This window comes from Neoarius graeffei, chromosome 27, assembly GCF_027579695.1.
Source record: "Neoarius graeffei isolate fNeoGra1 chromosome 27, fNeoGra1.pri, whole genome shotgun sequence".
NCBI classification, from domain to species: Eukaryota; Metazoa; Chordata; class Actinopteri; order Siluriformes; family Ariidae; genus Neoarius; species Neoarius graeffei.
In genome coordinates this window covers 31906569-31928265 of record NC_083595.1, presented here as the reverse complement: position 1 = coordinate 31928265, position 21697 = coordinate 31906569, and the positions used below count along the sequence as shown (strand labels likewise).

General features: G+C 41.9%; 1 protein-coding gene across 1 annotated transcript in view; it reads right to left on the bottom strand.

Annotated features, from left to right (window-relative positions):
* iqgap1 (IQ motif containing GTPase activating protein 1) overlaps positions 1-21697 on the bottom strand; it is a 71868-nt gene that overhangs the window by 21945 nt on the left and 28226 nt on the right. The window contains exons 3-15 of the mRNA XM_060911595.1: positions 18599-18755; positions 18429-18506; positions 12831-12907; positions 11959-12026; positions 11206-11319; positions 10158-10336; positions 9966-10053; positions 9714-9877; positions 9537-9621; positions 8339-8502; positions 8092-8252; positions 3766-3890; positions 3481-3644 (exon numbers count right to left, since the gene is read on the bottom strand). Coding sequence (XP_060767578.1) covers positions 3481-3644; positions 3766-3890; positions 8092-8252; positions 8339-8502; positions 9537-9621; positions 9714-9877; positions 9966-10053; positions 10158-10336; positions 11206-11319; positions 11959-12026; positions 12831-12907; positions 18429-18506; positions 18599-18755 — 1624 coding nt within the window. The remainder of the gene's footprint in view (positions 1-3480; positions 3645-3765; positions 3891-8091; positions 8253-8338; positions 8503-9536; positions 9622-9713; positions 9878-9965; positions 10054-10157; positions 10337-11205; positions 11320-11958; positions 12027-12830; positions 12908-18428; positions 18507-18598; positions 18756-21697) is intronic.

Here is a 21697-nt window from a genome sequence, read left to right as displayed (position 1 = left end):
CAGCTTTGATTGGATAGCGAGACCATTTATGAACCAGAGACTTTTTAGGCACAGTGAAGTCTTTCTCTGAATTCTTCTGGGGTTTATTTTCAGCATAATGTGCTCATGAGAGTCTAAAACGAATAGCTGACATGGAGCGTAGCGCAAAACTGTACTAAACAAAGTAGTACGTTCCACTCGTTTCCTTTTTCGGCCAGCCTGACAGATGATTAATGTCTTGTTTTGCAGAGTCTAATGGTTCAACATAACACTGTTACGGACAATATTTAATAAATAACTTGTGTTGAATTCACGCCTGTTAACTGGTAGTGAATCTATAATCTACTGCTGTGATATTCTGCTACAATGGGATGAAGAGGAAGTGGGCGGGGCCCTCGAGGTTTCCGCTGTGAGCAAATTTGATTGGCTAATGGTATAGAGCCCTCCCCATTGGCTTCACTGTGCTAGCGGTTCAACTGAACTTGAGGGTGTGGTGGAGAGCTACTAAACCACTGGGGAATTAAAAGTTTACAGTTTTCAGAGATTGCACAAGAATGGAGATTAGTGAAGATACTGGCGGTTTGGGATGTTAATGCTATTTAATCATACGGCATTGGATGTTTTACAGTAATTCATTTTGAAGTTGCGTTTCAGCTTATGACAACCTCTGATGACTGGAGATCATGACTACAGTCACATACATTTGGAAGGATTGTGCCTGGGGTGCTACTTGTACAATAACTCAACTTCTCCATACAACAGGGTATTATTAAAAGAGGAGGGGGAAAAAAAAAAAAAAAAAGGGAAAAAATTAAAACTGCCAATCACAATTAAGGAAGTGAAACAGGGTGGGGCAAAATGTCAGATTGTATTTCATTCTCTTCAGGGCCTGTTGGAGCATGAGAGAATAACAATAAAGGGGGTTACTTTAGTCCTGAACTAAACACCTACAAATATATTCCAAATAAAAATGTGACGAGCTAGTTTTTCCCACACCGGTACTACAGAATAGCAATACCGTAACTCCCTTGCATAAATGTTTGACAGCACTTTCATAAGCAAACTGGGGGGGGCGGCGACAACAGTTCACGTGACCAATTTTACCCCAGTTTTATAAGTGCAACAGTCTGGTTTCCACCTGCAGCAGCGTTCGAATTCTTCACTTGTCTCAGCTGCACAGCACATGACTTTGCAGAAGTTTAAACAAGAAAGAAAAAGAAAAAAAAAATTCTGAAACTTCCCTCCATAACCACTTCCTGGTCACAAGAACATCTGGAGGGCTCGAAATAAATATCACACCCAGGAATCTCCACTCAGAATATGGTCAGAGCTTAAAAATGCACCAGTTGAATTCTGCCAGTGTGGAGGAGCAAAGTTTTGTCCTTTTAAGGCAGCAATGCAGTCATCAGCCTGTTATTTCCTACTGTTGTGAAAACCGATGCATAAAGGAAGACTTTGTTTTCATAGCCATTTCGAGTCCTGCATGATTCAGAAATTAGGCTTAGGAACAATTACGCCACAAAACAAACACACACACGATAGAAATCAGAGTTGAAAGACGTACAAAAACACTGTCCGTGTGGAAAATAAGCAGGAACAGGCTTTCCGAAGGAGTTTACCAAAAAGAGAGTCAAGACGTCATCGACTTGAGCTTGTGCAAACCTTCAGTGGCACTTCAGCAAGGTTGGAAAGTTTCTCATTGCACCCACAGGCTGTCATCTCCCCCCACTCCTACATCTGGATGACGTTAGTAAAGGCAGGTCCAGTGATGTGAACTCGACTGGCAAACATTTACTATGTTCTCAATTCTCACCTGCATGAACAGACTTTCACTTTCACTGAGGTAAACCGAGTGAAGGCGGATTTATAATGAAGAGAAAAAAAAAACCACCCCTAACCGAGATCTACTGTATACTGATGAACATTATACCGTACATTTAATACTCCAACACTAGAGGATCCTTTCTCTGAGGGCGTTCATGAGTAACAGAAGACTTATTTAAAAAGTGACCAAGTGAAAAAGGGGGTGAAAGAGCACGAGAGTGTTAATGACGTTATCTGTCAGAAGTCATGGGTTACTGAGCCATATGAAAATGTGACAATGATAGAACAGCATTTTACACGATCCTTCTCCGCGAAGACTCCACACACACCAAACTGGAATGAAATTAACCTCCTAGGGCTTAGCGGTCACATGCGTGGACAGCACTTTATGGAAATTCGGAACAAGAATCCACATATGTGGACATACTTTTTCTCTAAAAGTACATCTTATCAAAAGATGCTTAGTTTTTATTCTAATCAGGATCTAATAAGCCCAAATAGCAAAGAGAAATTAAAAAATGCATGTAAAAAAACCCAGCTTGGGCCTTAGGAGGTTAAGATTGTATTTACATGCACAATCACCACCATCTAATTTCCCTTGGTTTAAAACCAGTACATCATTTTCATGACATGAAATCTCATGGTCAGATTTTAGACCTTTAAAATCAGGTTATGTAGTGAACATGTACCATTGTGATACTTCATATTCCTACATCTGCACATGTGAGCAAATATAACCAGTCGGAGGCCATACATATTAAAAAAGCATTTAAATTAAAAAAGGAAAAGCCTGAAGAGTAAATTACAACCGTAAAACATCCCTAATAAATAATTACCAATGAAGTGAGTTGAGGCCTGATATTTCAGCAGCCAGTAATAACCAAGTGTGTTTTGCTTTCAACCAAAAAGAAATTTGCAAAAGCAGACTACACCTTCAGCTAAAGGACATGAGTTATTGTGGAATTTTTTTTTTGTTGTTGTAAAAGGGAGAACTTTGACTGGATCTCTGGGTGGCTTCGCTTTTGCAGTCGATATTTAGAAATACAGACTTTAGGGTAAGGAGGAGATGAGGAGATGTAGCTGTCGTTTTATCAACAACTCCTTGATCAATAAACTTATTTATATATGCATGCCAATTCCAAGCTATTCAATTATTTAAATGACATTTAAAAAAAAAAAAAAAAAACAACCCTCATTACTGGAAAAATATTAATCCATCTGGTCTTCATCAATCCTTAGTGTTTTTTGGGGCCAAACCAAACAAATTCTCACCCCATTTACAAAAGCAACAGCAATTTTCTTCGTACTCAAACATGCATGCTGATAAATACCTTTAAATTACCAAATGTGTTCATGACACCATTGATTTATAGTTTTGTGATGCCAGTAACTGTAAAAAGGTCAAGCTTACCAAGCTCAAAATGGCAACTAAACAGCAAAAGGAGTGCTAAGGGTGGCATGTGCCAAACCTTCCAATAATGCAGCTCAGCCACTTCAGCATACCACCTACCAAACCAAACCAATTCATCCTCTTTTTATAAAAAGCCACAAATTCTTTTATCCTAACTGAATGGCAAGGTTTATGTAGCAATTTACGGTCATCGCAGCAGGCCTGATGATTGGGCAATCCAAACGCTATACTGTGTGCATTCTGTAGAGGAAACTTTAAGAACATACGTGAGCTTTCTCTCTCCGTGCCTCCAAGAGCTTGTCGTAATAATGCTGAGCTATTGAAGGATCCACATCTGTTAACTTGGCTGCAGGGTGCTGCAAGGCATCCAGAGTCTTCTTTGGGTCTCCTTCATGAAGAGCCTCGTTGATCTGACCAATAGCAGCAATTCCTGAGGACGTAACATCAGAAGACAGCACATGTAAACCAAGTGAAGGCGGATTATTTATAATTAAAGATCAGGACTAACGATGTTCGCAATCGGCTAGTGGACTGTAGCTTGTGAGACTCACTCTCGTGCTCCTCCTGAATAGTGCTGTTGACCTGATCCACACACGCCTGGATGTCGTTCCAGGTCAGATACTCGCCGCCTTCTTCGCGTGCTGCAGCCTTCAGGCGCATCAACTCATCCATGTACCTGGATCCAAAAACAAACACACATGATGCAAAACACACTAAGCAAATACCCCAACTTGCAGATCAGAGTTTATTTAATCTTCTATTATTCTTTTGCTCTCCAATTGTTCAAGTGCGACAGAAGTACAACCCCAAAAATCAGAAAAAGTTGGGACGGTTGGGAAATTGCAAATTAAAAATAAATTAATTAAAAGCACTGATTTCTAAATTTACTTTGACTTGTATTTCACTGCAGACAGTATGAACCCAAAACTTCATATTTGGTCAACTTCAGTTAATTTGTTAACACACCCATTCCTGTGTTGTTTCAGGCCTGCAATAGACCCCTTCGCAGTAAACGTCACTCATACGTAAGCGGAAATTGTGCGCGCAGCCTGGACCCCAAAAAAAGACTCAGAAATGCCTAGTTGTTGTGTTTTCGGGTGTCAGAATCGTAGCAGTGATGGGGTTAAAATGTTCAGAATTCCAGCAGGATCTCACCCATTCAAAAAAAAAAAAAAAAATCACCGACGTCTATGGCTACAAGCCATCAAACGTGTAGACTAGGATGAAAGTACCATCAAAAATGCGCGGGTTTGCAGCGCCCACTTCATCACAGGTAAGATCAGGCTATTTATTAAATCTTTCTTTTTTATTCTTTCTAGTCTTCGTTTATTGATGTAGCAAAATACTTTGGTAACGTTTGTCTGATTAGCTGGGTCATAGTTACACAATGTAATGAATATTGTTAGCATGTTAACTTAGCTTTGCATGCAATTTTGTTTGTAGGAGAGGTCTCGCTTGACTCAAGCAGTCCAGATTTTGTGCCGTCATTATTTGTGTATGCCGAAAATCACAATTTTAAAGCAAGGATGGAAAGGTAAAATTGTGTGCCCTCACTCTAAATGCCAACTTACGCTGACTGCTCTAACCTAGCTCCCGCCCCGTTCAGTTTCATTTCTGCTCTCTGCCTCTCGCTTTTTACGCAGCTCTGATTTCTCTTAGCTGCACTCTTTACACTATCATTCCTTTCATGCCATTACCTCCTGCAAATTGCTGTTTAGTGTTGGTATTTGCTGTTGTAGCTAAAGCCACATTGCCATCACATCACTGGCATAATTTGATTAAAACAAAATGAATATGAATGTCCCATTGTTAATCAAGTTGTACATGCCCGCACATAATCATATGCGTCTAAAGGCTTGTAGGCACGAAGTTTTTCATGGGTGTACACTGAAGTCTTGTCAATAAGGTACGAGTATATATCTGGCCATTGTATACCAGGGAACTTACTAACATCGTCCGTCCACTCTTTAATTAAATACGGATCCGGTAAGCGATGTCCACTTGTTAGAGTTAACTTATTTATGTAGCATTCTCGATCTTGTAATGACAATTGTTTGGCATAATCTGACAGCTCATAATGCCGGTCTATGGGCAGCGCCATTGTTTCTGGGTCCAGGCTGCACGCGCATCCTGGCAACAGTCGGTTTGTTTACAAACATGCGAAGGGGTCTATACATTAATTTAATAAATTAAATAAATAATATAAATGTTGGGACAGGAGCAATTTAGGGCCATTAATGAGGTAAAACAATCAAATGTAAAACAGGTGATTGTAGTCATGATTTGGTACAAAATCAGTATCCAGGAAAGGTCTAGTCTGAGGAGCAAAGATGGGCCGAGAATCTCCAGCTGGTCAACAAATGCATGAGAAATTACTGAAAATGTTTAAAAAACAAAGATATGAAGGGATTTGGATATTTCACCCTGGTGAAATATCACATGGCGCATATCAAAACAATTCAAAGAATCTGGATGAATTTCAGTTAAAGGGCAAGGGCACAAGCCTAATCTGAACGCCCGTGATCTCCGATCCCTGAGGCAGCACTGCATCAAGAACCATCATTCACCTATAGCCGATATAACCACATGGGCTCCGGATTACTTTGGCAAGCCTTTGTCAAGCGCTACAATACAGAGTTACATCCACAAATGCCAGTTAAAACTTTACTGTGCAAAAAGGAAGTTTTAAAAAAATGTCAAAAGGTGTCCAGAAGAACTGTCAATTTCTCTGGGCTCCAAGGCATCTGGGACAGACCACTACAGTGAAAACGCGTGATGTATTGTGGCCAGAAATTAGTGTTCCAGTTTTGGGGTTTTTCCTCAGAAATTGATAGTGTGCCCCAGACCAAAGATGAAAAGGACCATCCAGACTGTTCCCAGCAACAAGTCCAAAAGCCAGGGTGTGTCATGGTATGGGGTTGTGTCCGTGAACTTGGCAAAGGTAACTTTCACTTCTTTGATGGCAGCGGTAACTTTCACTTCTTTGATGGCAGCATTAATGCAGAAAAGTACATTGAGGTTTTGGAGCAACATATGCTTCCTTCAAGACGACATCTTTCCCAGGGATATTTCAAAAATGTAAAACCTCATGCTGCATACATTACAAAGGCATGTCTGCAGAAGAGGGTGCCTGTCCCCAATAAAGAATGTGTGGTGAATGTTTTGGAGATGAAAAAATGACAACCCTGTACTGTTACAGCTTAAGATCTGTTTGCAGGAAGAATGGGACAAAACATCTGAAACACTTGGTGCCTCCATCCCTAAACTTGGTGGTGCAGTAGTTAGCAGTGTCGCCTCAAGCAATGTGGTCCTGGGTTAAGACCTTGAGGCCGACTGGGGCCTTTCTGTCTGGAGTTTGCATGTTGTCCTCGTGCCGGCATGGGTTTCCTATGGGTGCGCCAGTTTCCTTCCACAGTCCAAAGACATGCAGATTAGGTCAACCAGCTACTCCAAACTGCCTTATAGGGCTCAATGTTGTGAATGAACAGACAAAACCAATCTGCAATAGTTTGGTGACCTGCTCAGGGTGTACCCTGCCTCTCGCCTGAAGTCCCCCCCCAGAAGTATAAAGGGTTCACAGGTGAATGCGTGAACACACTTTACGGGGGGTGGGTGGGGGGGTGGGAAGCCACTTGTATTTTCCATACGAACTGCAACAAGTCACTCATGAGGAATTATTTTGATAAATTTGGGTACTTTGTGAATATGTATATAACGGGGGGGGATCCTCACATGTTGGCTTGAAGATATGAAGTTTATCTTCTGTTGAAAAACATTTTTCATGCAAAATACATTGCGGATCTGAGCGACATTTCCCAATATTTCACTCTGACGACAACACTCCCAGGGTTTTCCCACAGACTAGACGCACGTTGCCAAAATTAAAATTGTTTTGTGGATGTGTCTATATAACAAAGAACATTACACAGTGGCAAAGATATGACGTTTACCTTCATCTTGAAAAATATATCGCTCGTTTTCTCCGCTCACTTGAGATACACAAAGATATCTTCGCACAACTATGTTGTATCCTCTCCCTCTCTCTCACACACACTTGCAGATGCAGGTCTCTTCAAAAGGGAACTTCAAGTGGTTTACGTAAGAGATTTCTACAAGCTGATTTGAGTACTGGACAAATGCACTTAAAAGCAACACATACACCCAACATGTTATCATGTAGTATTCTTTCGAAGACACAAAGCAAATCTGTGTAGATCACAGTTGCACCCGTGCAAAACAACTGTGTGTGGGGTATGCATAGAAACGAGAAATCATGCCCATGGCAGTATGGAGCACTCACTACTCGGTGTGCGAAATATCAAACTAACAAATACTTTCCATCTGTCTGTACACACCCTCATGGCTAAGCAGGAAATTAAATAAAATGTGATGGCTGTTGCGTTTCATTCTTACAAGCGATGTTACAAGGGACACTGAGGTTTAAGAAAAAAAAAAGTTAGGAAAAAAAAAAAAGCTTCATGTTCAGGTCACACATCCACTCAAATCAAATAAGAAAAGCAGATTAATACTAGTAGCCATGAGCTTAATAATATGCAACTCCAATTCCAAAGAAGTTGGGTAAATGAAAATAACAGGACGATGATTTGCAAAAAGCATGGGAAGTCAACTCTGGCACCAAATTCAAAAAGAATTTGAATTTTTTTATTTAAAAAAAAAAAAAGATCTCAGTTTCAACATTTGATATATTGTCTTTGTACCATTTTCAATTAAATACATGGTTTCCATGATTTGCAAATCACCACATTGAATTTTACCCTTTTTTTTAATTTATGCATCAATTTTTCTACCTGAAAAAAAAAAAATGTTGATAGTCTGTTCGAGAGTGATTTGTGCAGCAAGCTGGCAGCGTGTCTCACCTCTGTGCATACTCTCCCTCCACATTGCTGAGGCCTGTGACAGCGCTGCTCAGCTGTTTCCATACGGCACCTCGGTCTCCGACATCCAGAGCCTCGTTTATCAGCACCACTGACGACAGCATCTCCACCGCAACCAGCAGCTCTGGGTGTGTGAGTGAACCCTGATCGACCAGATACACACCTTAGGTCAGGACAATAAAACTCGATCTCATTTTAAGCACACGTGCGTGCGCGTGCATTTCCTGACCTCAGAGCTTTGCTGCTGTAGGCTGAAGAGTTCTCTCTGATAGAGCTCAGCAGCTCTGGGGTACACGGCTGGGAGCTGAGCGTCTGGATTCATCAGCTCATTCACCGTGTCCTCGGCAACACCTTTCCTGATGGCAGCATTTATCCGTTCTACAGCCTGAAGCACTGAGAAAAGCATATTCAGACATTATAAAATAAAAAACAAAACAAAACTGACTCAAATAAAAAAAACAATAAAAAAAAAAAAAATAAAAAAAAAAATAAAAATAAAAAAGTCTAGCACTCAGTGTTATGGTTTAGTCAGGAAAAACTGAAGAGCATCATTTTTGTCCAAAATTTCCAATTAGATTTTCAAAAAAAAAAAAAAATCACCATTTTGATCAATCAAAACCACTGCAGTGACAAATACATTTAAAGGAGAACTGAAGTCATTTTTAAACACTGCTTTATTTCTTAATTAATGTGTTATTCAATTACGTTTTCGGTTTTAGTAACCTTATATCGTGACTCGTATTGGCAACCAATGGCAATTAAATATTATACTTATCGGCCTATTTGGTTTTTAGCCATGTTGAATTTAGTTCATTTGGTCCACGGCAGAAGTCACTTATCTGCACGATCTTCACGAGACTTGTGAGAAACATCGAAATGTGAAGTGTCAGCGCCACCATTTTGAATACTGTTTTCCAAACGAAATATTGCACAAAAACAGAGTTTAAAATGATTACTGCCCAATTTGTGCAAACTTTCCTGATCGCTATCCAAAAATAAATAAATAAATAAATAAATAAATAAATAAAAAAAGCCCTTCCGGCTTGATTACGTCAGCATTCGAAAGAGGCCGCGCGAGTCTTTTGACAACGTTGGCAGATGTTGGTCACTTTGATTTCTGCTATACGTTTTACTTCCATCCTACGATGTCTTGTACAGGTCTCAATGAATCGCGTTTACAGCCATTGCTTTGACATATGGACTGATATTACATAGCATATTTCAAACACTCATAACTTGCTATAGCAGTGACAGAATAGCGATCAAAAAATGCATTCCTATATTTAATAACATGAAATAGAATTTTGATCATAAAAAAAAAAAAAAAATTTTACTTCAATTCTCCTTTAAATTACCTCTGCCAAAAAAAACCAAGGACATTTCATACACTTTTTAAATTAGGGTGACGTGAAAAGAAAAGTTCCTACTTCTCTGATAACTTTCTGCAACTCCATTGGCTGCATCCACACCATACTGCAGGTCTTCTTTGGTCAACGACTCTCCTGGGGTGTTCTGGGGTCAACAGCAACCAAAAGATCAGATTTATACATTTTTTAAACCCCCCCCCCAGCACAAGACCCCAAGCTCCATTTTAGCTCCCTTACCTGATCCTTAGCTTCTCGATCAGCCACCAGCTGTTTGAGGTACCAGCCTTTGTTCTTTGACTTGAGAGACTGCAGACCCAACGCTGGGGATGAGAGCGCCTGGTAGAGCTTGTCCTCATCACCACTATATAGTGCCTGCTCCACTGAAGCCAGGGAATTGGACACTGAAACAGAAGAGAACAGTGTCAGGATGGATCGCTGGTGTTAAGACGACTAATACGGGCATGAAAAGGAGATTTACAAGGAGCTTACGGTTAACTTTGTTGACGTTGCCCTGAATTTCAGCCTGAGTGAGCAGTTCTTCATAGACATCCCTTTCTGCGTCCATGTTCTCCCCGAGCTACAGTAGACACAGAGTTTGGGTTTTATGTAATGACGGGACTTGTAGATTAAAAAGACCGTTCCTTTCAGTTCATGCGATTGGATAAGATTAGCCCGTCATACCCTCTTCCTGGAGTTGGCCACTTTCTCAGCTTTGGCCTGGAACAGCGTGTCTTGGTAGTTCTGGGCAGCGCTCTCATCCAGGTTAAGCAGCATGGCGTTGGGGTTCCTCATGGCTGCCAGAGTGCCCGGAGGGTCTCCGTGGTCAATGGCATCATTGATGGCGATCACTGCAGCATGCACTGAACCAAAGGGAAGAGATCATGTTCACCCCCTGTTCAACATTTCTCAACCAAGTGCTTTAACATCCTGGTAGGACTTCATACAGCGTTAGTCAGTGTGTGCAAATTATACACTATGTATATTTAAAAAAAAAGGTAGTAATACTCTTGGCATCAGTGTCGCAAATGTGTGGGGAAACTTGAATACAAAACCTTTCCACAGTAAAAATGAGTCATTTTAAGAAGATACTAAAGCCTATTTTTGCATTATTAGACTCATTAAAATGAGATTTCTCAAGATTTAACTAGATGAAATGAGCTTCCACGAATGTAATACCTGCATGCAATCACTGTTCCTGAAATTACTTTCAGGCTGAGTGGGGGAGGGAAAACAAACAAGCAAGCAAAAAAAATCCTGATGATTAGTACAAAAGTTTGGATCTCCATTTGGAAGCATGATATTCTCTAAAAAAATTTTTTTTAATTTAATCCTCTTCCAAACAGCTTTTTGATGCCTTAAGTTGTAATGTCCATCCCCACATTCTTCCTAAAATATCTGTTCCAACTTCGCCAGATGTCAAAGATTGACCAAGCAGATGCATCAAGAGAAATGGGAACACACTGCCTTCTTCGAAAATCAGGTCTGGGGACCAAGGAGGTCATGGCAAAACTTCAAACACCTTGCTTTTGTCGTCCCCCAACCCAAATCTATATTTCGCTGTCGATTTAGCCATTTATTTTGGATTGTTGTTTTGCTCCTTGTAAATAAGTGATTAAAGAGGGATACATTTTTCATTCAAAAACCATGGGGGATGCAAAGTTTTGCATCCAAATATCTCTATATTTGATCATTAGCTCGTAGAATACAAGTAGAATAAGTAAACGCTCACAAGCTGCCTCATCAACAGATAACTCGTTAGCCAGGATCCCGCCAATTTTGCTAAAAGCCGGCATCTGAATGTTGTACTTCTCCAGCTCGATCTTCATGTTGTTAATCTCCTCCTCTGAAACAGACAGAGTAGGTGTATAAAAAGGTCAAATAGTAGCACCAGACAAAAAACAGGCATTATACAACCCGTTTTTAAGCCACAAATTCTGGTTTTACAAAAGGTCATGAAATCATATGCGAGCTTCACTTGAACCCAGTTCCACCAACAAGGTGCAGGTGCTGCTCTTGGAACAGGATTGAGTACTTTTGAACCATTTTGGACTTTTCCACCAGGAAAGGCATTCCAGTAGTAAAATGCTCCTAGTTTGCAACCATGAACCTGCAAGTTATGGTTGGTCACAAAAACTAAACTCAAAATGCTGGCTGCAACCATGATTTGTTTACATATACCAATTTTTACTGCCTCCCTGAACAGCATCAACAACGAAACCTTGTTAGTGGAAAAGAGGGCATGTAAACATACTGGATTCCCCCCCGGTACTGAGGGCTGGACATTGTTTTCAGCATGTGTGTTAAATCATGATCCCCTGCCATGAGCTTGGCAGCCTGAGCCGGTTGGCTGAAGTGACAGGAAAAGCTCGCACAATCACTAATGGCTTATACACTCCCAAATTCCAGAGTTCTTGAGTCTTCCTGCTGCAGATAGAAAACAACTTCAGAGGATCGCTGAACGAAGCACAGTGGGGTCACTCACCTGTGAAAGCCACTTTGCCGTACAGGTCTGCGATTTGTGGGGCCAAGCCAAGCTTGAACAGGTACAGGCTGTAAAGAAATAAGAAAAAGCTATAGCACAGGAAGGGAAGGGGTCCGTTTTACTTCTGCAAGTGCCTGACAGGAATTAAAAATCGCTGTATGCAGTGATGCATGGTTTTCGACTTTCAACACCTCACAAACATGTTTGTGCAATACAACACACTGCATTCATCGTTTCAGAGGGAACCATTAAAAACAACTACAATGAGATACAGTTGTGTTCCAAACAACCCCCCGCCTTTCAGCCCACAGCAGGCCTTGGCCAACCTCTCGCCCCCGCTACACTGTGTGACTTCCTGCCTCTGCAAGGTAAGATTTATGGCCTATGGGCTGTGTATTCACTCAGCACAGGACTGGAATGAACTGTTAAAAAACACTGCTTGCACCAGCTTTTCCACTGGAAACCATTATTAAAACGTACAACACGTACTAAACGTCTCCGAATTCAAGCTTGATGGAGCAGAACAGCACGTTCACGTTGCAGCATCCGAACAATTCCTTCACCAAAATAGTCCAATTTGGACCTACTGCTACACCTAAATTTGGGAGATCTAGTAGTGTGCAAGTTCGCAAAGCAAAGTGAAGTTACAAAAATAAATAAAATTTAAAAAACCACCTTTAATTATCCCAGAAATGATATTTATAATAAAATCAAGTCATGAAAAAAGCTCTGCAACACACTGAGCATATACAAATCCAGGCAACTGTGCAGTGGATGTTATTTCAAGTACCCATCTAACACGATACATCAAATCTATGCTCGTTTCTGGGTTCAGTGTGGATCTGGAATGTTTTATGAGGAACATGGTGTACCTGAGTGCATGGATACAGTAGATACAGCGTGGCATGTTCTTCCTGTCGTAGATATCTGTGGTCTCAGGATAGAAAATCTGAGGAGGGGGAGGGGAGACAGAAGAACCTGGGAGTGAGCAATTCAATGAGCTTACACCCAGAGCTCGCTATTGTCATGACAAAAACACTGAGCTTTTAGGCAAGCTGTATCATGTTCTGAGGGTTGATTCACTCTATGGATGTTACTGAACTGTGACTTGGTGCGTCACCTAAAACAAAACGTAACATCTATAGAAGAGACATACGCATGAGATTTGGAAATCAAAATAAAAAGGCAATTAGTTGTGTAAAAAGGACAATGCACACAGAATTTGGTGCACAATTTTAACTTGCATTTTCTGAAAACCAACACGGGGTCAAAGTTATACATACAGCACACCTAATATTTGGTTAAAAAGTGTCCCTTTAACAAGGTTCACCTTTACTAGACCCTTTTGGTAGCCATCAACAAGCTTCCAGCAGAATTCTGGTTGGATATTTGACCACTCTTCTTCACAGAAGAAAGAGCGTTCAATCAAGTTTGTTGGTTTGCTAGCACAGGTCCGACTCTTAAGCACAGTCTGCACATTTCCGCTAGGGTAAAGATGAAGATTTTGGGAAGGCCATTCAAAAAGCTTAATGTTAGCATGCTTTATCCATTCCACATTCCAGCACTGATGTGTTTGGGGTTACTAACCTGTTGGAACACCTAGTTGTGTCCATGTTTTAACCAGCTAGCTGATGGTTTGAGGTCATGCTGAAGAATTCTGAGGTCGTCCTCATTCCATCCACTTTGTTTAACCCTGCTTACCAGTTGGTACAGCGTTCTTGGGGTTGAATGCCTCACCTTTACTCCTCTAAATATACCTCTAGTCACTGTGGTCAAACAACTCAATCTGGCTCTCATCTGACCATTTAAACCCCCCCACCCACACCTTTCCTCCAGAAGGCGTTGTTTGAACCCATGGACAACTGCAAACTTTATTCGAGCTTGAAAGTGTCAATTTTAGAGCAGGGGCTTTTTCCTTGGACAGCAGCCTCTTAGTCCATAGCGATATAAAATTTGCTTGCATGTAGACAGTGACCCTGGTGTTCCAGCAGCTTCCAGTTCATGGCAGGTCTGTGCCTTGGTGGTTCCTGGGTTCTTCCTGACCATCCAAACCAACTTCCACTCAGCTGAGGGTGACCGTTAGTCAAGGTATGGAACAAGACCCAATGTGGCTACATCACCCAATAACTTTTACTTGTTAAATAAACCCTTATGTGGTGCACAAATGCCGCTTTTCCACTACAAACGCGGCTGAGTCGGGCTGAGCCGTGCCGTGCTGAGCGGGGCTGTTGGAGTTGCATTTCAACTACAACCGCGCTGAACCGTGCTGGCTGGAAGTGGGTGGACACATTGGGTGGAGTTAGCGAAAGTGGGTGGACGTCACGTGATGTCGTTAAGCAGCGCAAACAGTGACATCAGTGATCTTTTAAGCGGTAGTCTCACGACCCGGATAGTAAACAATAAACATGGAGGACATGGAGTCGTTAGTGTTGCTGGTCTTGGTGCTGTGGCTTGTTGTCACCGACAACGCGAACAGATACTGGCAAGAGTGTATAGATGAGGCGAGGCGCATAAGGCTTCAGAAATTCTCGTAATTCGTAATTCTTCTCCTTCCGGGTTTGCGGTGTTTACAGATCCCAGCACGCTCGCGGGGCGTGTGTGGGCATGTGAGGACACGCCTCCTCACCAATCAGTGCACAGGGGAGTGTCTGCTCACGCCCCCAACCTCACTCGGCTCGCTTTGGCCCGCTTCAGCCCCACTCCAAAACGGTGCGAGTTTTAGGGGCTAAGCAGGGCTGAAGCGAGCTGAGTCGTGCTGGTTTTTGGCAGTCGAAACGCGAGCCGTGTCGGGCTGAAGTGAGCTGAAAAAGGGTAGTGGAAAAGGGCCAAAAGAAGCCCCCAGCTCTAGTCAATCATGATCACTAACAGGAAGTTAAGAGACCTTGGCAAGTCAAGACATTTTGGAACTCTGAGCCTCTGAGTTAAGAATGTCCGTGTATATTTTGTATAGTTGTGTGTTGATTTTTAGAAGACCCAAAATTAAAACTTACCAACTTTTTAAATTAAAAGACATGTTGTACAATCATTTCCCCCCAGAAAAAGAACTGTTCAAAGAAAGGAAAAGAAAAATAAATAAAAATCACTGAAAGCTTGATAGTGCCATGGCATGGGCAAGACCGCTAACTTCAGGGTCATCAATTAGACAAATTCTGAGCAAACAGTGCTGGGGCTGGACCCCACCCTAACAGCATCATGTTTGGCCGTTCACATGTGAATGGTTTCGTTCTGCAGTGTACATGAGCCCACACAATGCTGCAGTCTCTCCTACACGTAGGTCTCGACAGTAGAACAGAGTTCAACTTGACTAAAATGTGTTGGAGGATGGGACAGAGTCACCAGCCACCATTTGAAAATGGGGCTCAAGTACAAAACTAAAGAATGAAATTTCAAATATGGAATGTTACTGGAGGACCACATTTGGGGTTAAGGATTAGTTCTGTACATTTTGGCTAACTTGTCATTTTAAAGCTCATAGGCAACGGTTTAAAAATTTTATGCACATTTGAAACTTTATATGTTAAAAAACCCTCTGTAATTTTCCTCTGGTCCCAAGAAGTATTATTAATAAGTAATAAAGTTAGTGCGGATCGCGGCGAATTTCTGTTCAGCTATTTTCGTGACTACTCGGCGCGTGACGTCATTTAAGCCAAACAAACTGCTTGAGTTGAGTCCACTTCCGTTTACTTACATTGCCGTTCGGCTCGAGTGCAGACTTGCATTCAGGAATTTCCAAAGAAAAACCATGCCTTATTGTTGTGCAGTGAACTGTAACAACGGGACCGGTTCAGGAAGAAGTTTTTACCTTTTTCTGAGAGAGGAGAAGAGACAGAGTGTGAAATGGCTTTTTCCGGAAGAGGGGACGAGGCAGAGAGAGTGGATTGTGTGCGTGAAGCCAGACAGTTGGGTTTTTTTCCGGAAGAGGAGATGAGGCGGAGAGAGTGGATTGTGCGCGTAAAACAAAATCAAGCAGTCAAAGAAGAAACGGACCAGCAACGCTCAAGCAAAAATAGAAGACTGGAGGTAAACATTTTTACTTTTGCTTGCAATTGACAAGTCAAGAATCCTGAGGGATCCTGTACAATCATTGTGGAAATGAGACAAAGGATTATTTCCTCGCTTAGAGTAGGCTATAAATAGTACAATGTCACAGATGGCAGGCTAATGTGGCCTACCGGTAGACTGGTTAACACCAGACCATATCACAAGTGAAATATGGTCTGGAATCCGCCTATTGAATTTCTCGTAGGGGAGGTGTGGTTTACGATTGTCAACGGCCGTTTATTGGACGTTGCGAATGTCTATCATTTGGCATATACGTAGCCCATGGCCAATCATGGCAGTTGTACCCGGTGACGTAGTTAGAGCGACGAAGAGGCGAAGAAGAGAAGGAAAGAGAAAGAGAAGGCAAAACAAAAATAGGAAAACAATGGCACTGAACGATTACTGCCGTTTGTGCAAGACAAAAAAAAAAAAAAAAGAAAAAAAAAAGCTTGATCGAAAGTTTGGTTCGTATCGCTCGCCGCCATGTTAAATGTGATCCATAAACAGTCCCAAATAAAACTACAAGCTTCCGTTTGTCGAGTAGTACGCGTCACCGTCTTTCCACCCCTCCCCACTCTCTGATTGGCTCCCTAACTCAGGCGAGCCTTTAGACCATAGTTTCCATGCTGTCTTTTCAGATCGGAACGATTGTGCAAAGCAGCATGGGATTTCCCAGGCTAGCCTACCAGCGCACTGTCAAGTAATCGTTCCCTATATCCACTAGGGAGGGCGGTTTAATTATTCTTCAAAAAGGGCTCTTATTTAGTATTACGACAAAAGTAGGAATTTATCATAACTACCAGGAGAAATCGTTTGGGCGCGAGTCTTGAGCAATCGCGGTGACCTCGGACGTGTCACCGAGTCGAGTCGCTGTCCAATCCCGAGGCCGCACGGTCAAACGAGTGAGCCACATTCACCGATTGCTCCACAACGGCCATAGGTTCATACATATATGGTTTCACCTCTCGATATTCGATTTGGAGAGTTCCTACTTCAAAAATCGCTATCAGATATTTTACACAAACTCATGACCAAAGTCTGTACACGTGTGCTCGGTTCGCAGGTAAACACGGAGCTGCTCCCAGTCGGTTTGCCTTAAATGACGTCACGACGACGGTCCCCTGGCAGTGAAAGTGCGCATAAGTGAGATGCAAACAAACCTTCGCAAAGTGGGCAAAACAGTATATTTTAACCATTTTATTCAATTTTAGGGTGCAAATTAAACACTAGGAAAACTGAATTTGCTTTTTGGGTCGTTCTTCTAGACAATAAAAGTTGATATTCTACGTTTCACCTCGGACCACTGCCTATGATCTTTATAAAAAGTGTCCCCAAAATCAAAATTGGTGTTTCAGGGCCTGTCTGAGTGTTCTGGACAACAGTATGATGACAGCTCAGGGAGGGGGTCTTGATTTAATATTCACTACCAGGACAATAATGAAAATTTTGATTTGTATCTAGATTCAACTTTGTGCTTGACCAATTAAATGGATCAAATTAAATATCTTTCAATTCAATGGGGGTTCCCCCCCCTTTATTTTTATTAAGGGACACTTCATGTCTTAAATGACAGATGTTTCTTTTTACTTAGTTGATCGGTTCTTGACAAATTACTACAGTTGTCGAATAGGGCCACTTATTGTATTTATTTTTTACTATTTGATCTCAAATGCATTAAGGCGGCGAGAAATTGCACTAATTAACTTTTGACGAGGCACAGCTGTTCATTGAAAAGCATTCCAGGTGATTATCTCATGAAACTGGTTAAGATAATGTCAATAGTGTGTAAAGCATCATGTTCCATGTGTTACATATTTCATAGTTTTGTTGTTCAATATAGAGGGGGGGGGGGGGGGGGGGGAGTGTCAAAATACAGAAATACCAACAAATGAGGAGGGGTGTCCAAACTTTTGACTGGTACTGCATGTCCCAGAGGTTGTTAGCTTACTCAGAGTAAACCTGGTTTGTTAGTGCGTTTTGGATGGTCTTCGCTCACACACACTTTCCTATTCCCCTAAAAAAGGTTGCAGTTTATTAATTTTGCAGAGGTGGAATTTGTACAAGGTTGTGGTTGTGTGACCGGCATCTCAGAGGAGTGTTTAAACAACTTGTGGCTTCTTAATGCTGGAATATGTTGCTTCCTCAGACTCAGCAAGAACATCTATATACAATGTCTGGGTTTCTCCTTCAGTAAAAGATGAATGCTGTCGTTAGTCTTTTTGCTGTTCTCTGTATTTAGCTTGCTCATGAAGCTACTATCAGGTTTGTTTAGATTTGGCAGTGTGACATTTCTCAAACACTACAGGCTGTTGTGCAAGTTACTTAAAAAAAAAAAAAAAAAGGCTGACATCACAATCAAAAATCACAGCTAAGAAGCTATTTCACTGGGATGTTACGCATTTCCCAAACACATCATCCACACTTCTTACCTTGGGAAGGCCTTTATCAGCCATAGCATTCAGCCACTGGATCACATTGTCTGTGTGTCTGAAATGGAGCCCAGTTGCCTACAAGCATAGCATGAAAAACACTATCTTGAATTCCTCAAGTGTGATATAATCAGTATGCAGTCATTTGGACTTTTTTCCTTCGCCCCCACCTTGTAGCGCGTCTGCTCACGGTCATAGATCCTCTTCAAGGAGACGACATGTGGGGCGAAGAAGTTGCCGAGCTTTGCCAGGTAGACACCATTTCGCAGGCCTTCCTCCAGCTCGGTGGTGGGAGGGAGCTCCTCATCCAAACAGGCCTCCATCCAGCTGTGCACAAAAAACAAAACAGGATAAGAGTGAAAATTCAGACCGACGCCAATAAGAGAAACTGTGTTTAAATAAATTTAAATAAACAGGATTGAAAGCTTTAGGCTTTAACAGTCAGCTCCGAGTGTGGGAAATGTAAAACGCTGTTGGTTTGTAAGGATGGGATTACATTAATGCGTTTAACATTTGCCACTTGGAACCGCATCTGAAACTTGCACGTGGCGACTGTCTAATGGATTAAAATTAGTATACACATCTACACAAAGGCAAAATAGTTGAGGACCTCACTATAACCTTACACCAAATGTCAGCCACATACTTTCATTATCTGTACAATAACCAGATGAGCGCAAACAGCATTCTTCTAATATTACTGCAGCTTTGTCCTGGGAGAACCTGCACCTAGCATGTGTTCATTTCCACGACTGAAGTGCTAAAATACTGTACGCCTACTCTTACCTCACATGCCTGAGGTGTTCCCTGATCATACTATAGGTTACTGTGAAAACATGGGAGCCCAGTAGAGTAGTGTGAACTGGATCCCTTACTTTAGTATCCATACAAAAAAAAAAAAAAAAGTTTATGGGGTGCAGAGGTGTGTAACGTGTTGTGCTTACATGTAGTTAAGTAACTTTTTCCAATAAATCATACTTCTAGGAGTCGTTTTAACGTATAATGTTTCACTGAGTACATTTCATCCCCCCACTGTAAATGTACTCTTACTCCATTACATTCAATTACGCACTTAATATATATAGTTATTTTTATTCACATGCACACATTCAGCAACTTCAACTGGCTTTTATGCATGGAATTTGAACAAACGGGCAAACAAAATTACCAGGAATAATGTTATTTGGCAAACATTTAAAGGGGTACCGAATATAATATATAGTTGCTGATGTGACAAAGTAACGTATTCTTAAGTATTCTATCAAATTTATATACTAGAAAACAACGAAATATCTTGGTAATTGTAAATATAATACTTTATACGCTAAACCGCACAAGAGTCGCCATTTTTAAAAGACCGTGACGTCAGCGCTACCCACTGCACTAGCAGAACTCTCCGAAACAGAGGAGACAAGTGTGTAATCATGGCGTTGGGTGCATCAAGTGAAAGCGACAGCTCTGTCGAATCATACAAAGAGATCCCGCAAGACACACTGCAAGCAGGCTATGGCTTAGAAGGGTACCAGTTTGAACCTAGGAGAGGTACTATGTAGTGGAAGTTCATTATGTCTAACTATTAAAGCTATTTTAAGTTCGTTTCTTAAGACAAGGATTTTAAGATGTTACCTTGTTGACAGTTTCGGCGAGAATCTTCCACCTTCTTCAAAACAGTCACCAGATGTCGAGTGGCGATGTGCCTTATCAGCTGATGTTACGCTACGGAGGCGTGAACGTCCCGCCCAATTTGACAGGTAGTTCACGCCTCCTGCTGTCAGGTCGCTCCCCCAGGACACATCTGGTGACTGTTTTGAAGGCGGCGGAAGATTCTCGCCGAAACTGTCAACAAGGTAACATCTTAAAAAAATCCTTGTCTTAAGAAAACTAACTTAAAATAGCTAGGAGAGGTACTCTCGACTCCGGTGATGAAATAAGAGAAGAAAGCTCGGATGACGGCGAGGATGAGACTGATGCTGACCATGGGCGTGGCAAGCGTGGGGCAGAGCGTATGCGTGCAGGTGACACGGCGTGGTGCTCATGCGGAAAATGTAACGTGGAGTTGCTCACGAGTCCAGCAGAATTTATTTGCTGCAATGAGATAGGCGCCACCCGTGGACTTGCGAAATCGTCGCAAGAGGCAGAAACAGGTATTTCACACGTGCTAGTCCCAACCTCAATGAGCCAACACAACTGGGCACATACATACGTCATGAGTGTTACGCAGAGAAAATGAACGTGCATTCTGATTGGATAAAATTAATATCATGGCGGGCTGTTCAAATTGCGGAAATAGTTTGCTCGAGCTACTTTCAAAACACTAACTTTCCAACCTTAGAACAAAAAAAAAAAAATAAACAACCTTTTGTAAGTCTTGAATAAGGTTCGTTAATGTGTGTGTGTGTGTTATATTTACTCTATATATTGCCCTCTGGCGGCACGGTGGTGTAGTGGTTAGCGCTGTCGCCTCACAGCAAGAAGGTCCTGGGTTCGAGCCCCGGGGCCGGCGAGGGCCTTTCTGTGTGGAGTTTGCATGTTCTCCCCGTGTCCGCGTGGGTTTCCTCCGGGTGCTCCGGTTTCCCCCACAGTCCAAAGACATGCAGGTTAGGTTAACTGGTGACTCTGAATTGACCGTAGGTGTGAATGCGAGTGTGAATGGTTGTCTGTGTCTATGTGTCAGCCCTGTGATGACCTGGCGACTTGTCCAGGGTGTACCCCGCCTTTCGCCCGTAGTCAGCTGGGATAGGCTCCAGCTTGCCTGCAACCCTGTAGAAGGATAAAGCGGCTAGAGATAATGTGTGATGTGATATTGCCCTCTGTTCCCCTTTAATTAAAAAAAAAAAATTAATAGTAGTACTTGAATGAGCAAATTTTATGTTGTGTTTATTGGTCAAGCATTTTAATTTTGGGTATAAATGATATCCTGATACATTTGAAGGTAAAAACATCCATTCATCCTCTATACTGGAAACTTTGGGTGAGAGGCAGGGTACACACTGGGCAGGTCACCAATCCATCACAGGGCTAAACACAAACCAACCATCTATGGGCAATTTAAAGTAGCCGGTTGACCTAATCCACGTCTTTGGACAGGTGGAGGAAATTCATGCAGGTACGAGGAGAACATGCAAAACTTGGCACAGAAAGCTCCATGTGCTAAAGGCGGCAACTGGACTCGCTTGAAATTCTTGAAGATGCTTCACTTCTCAACCGAAAGGCTTCTTCAGTTCTGTCTGACTAGTGGAGAGTTCCAGGTATTTATCCTCAAGTGGACC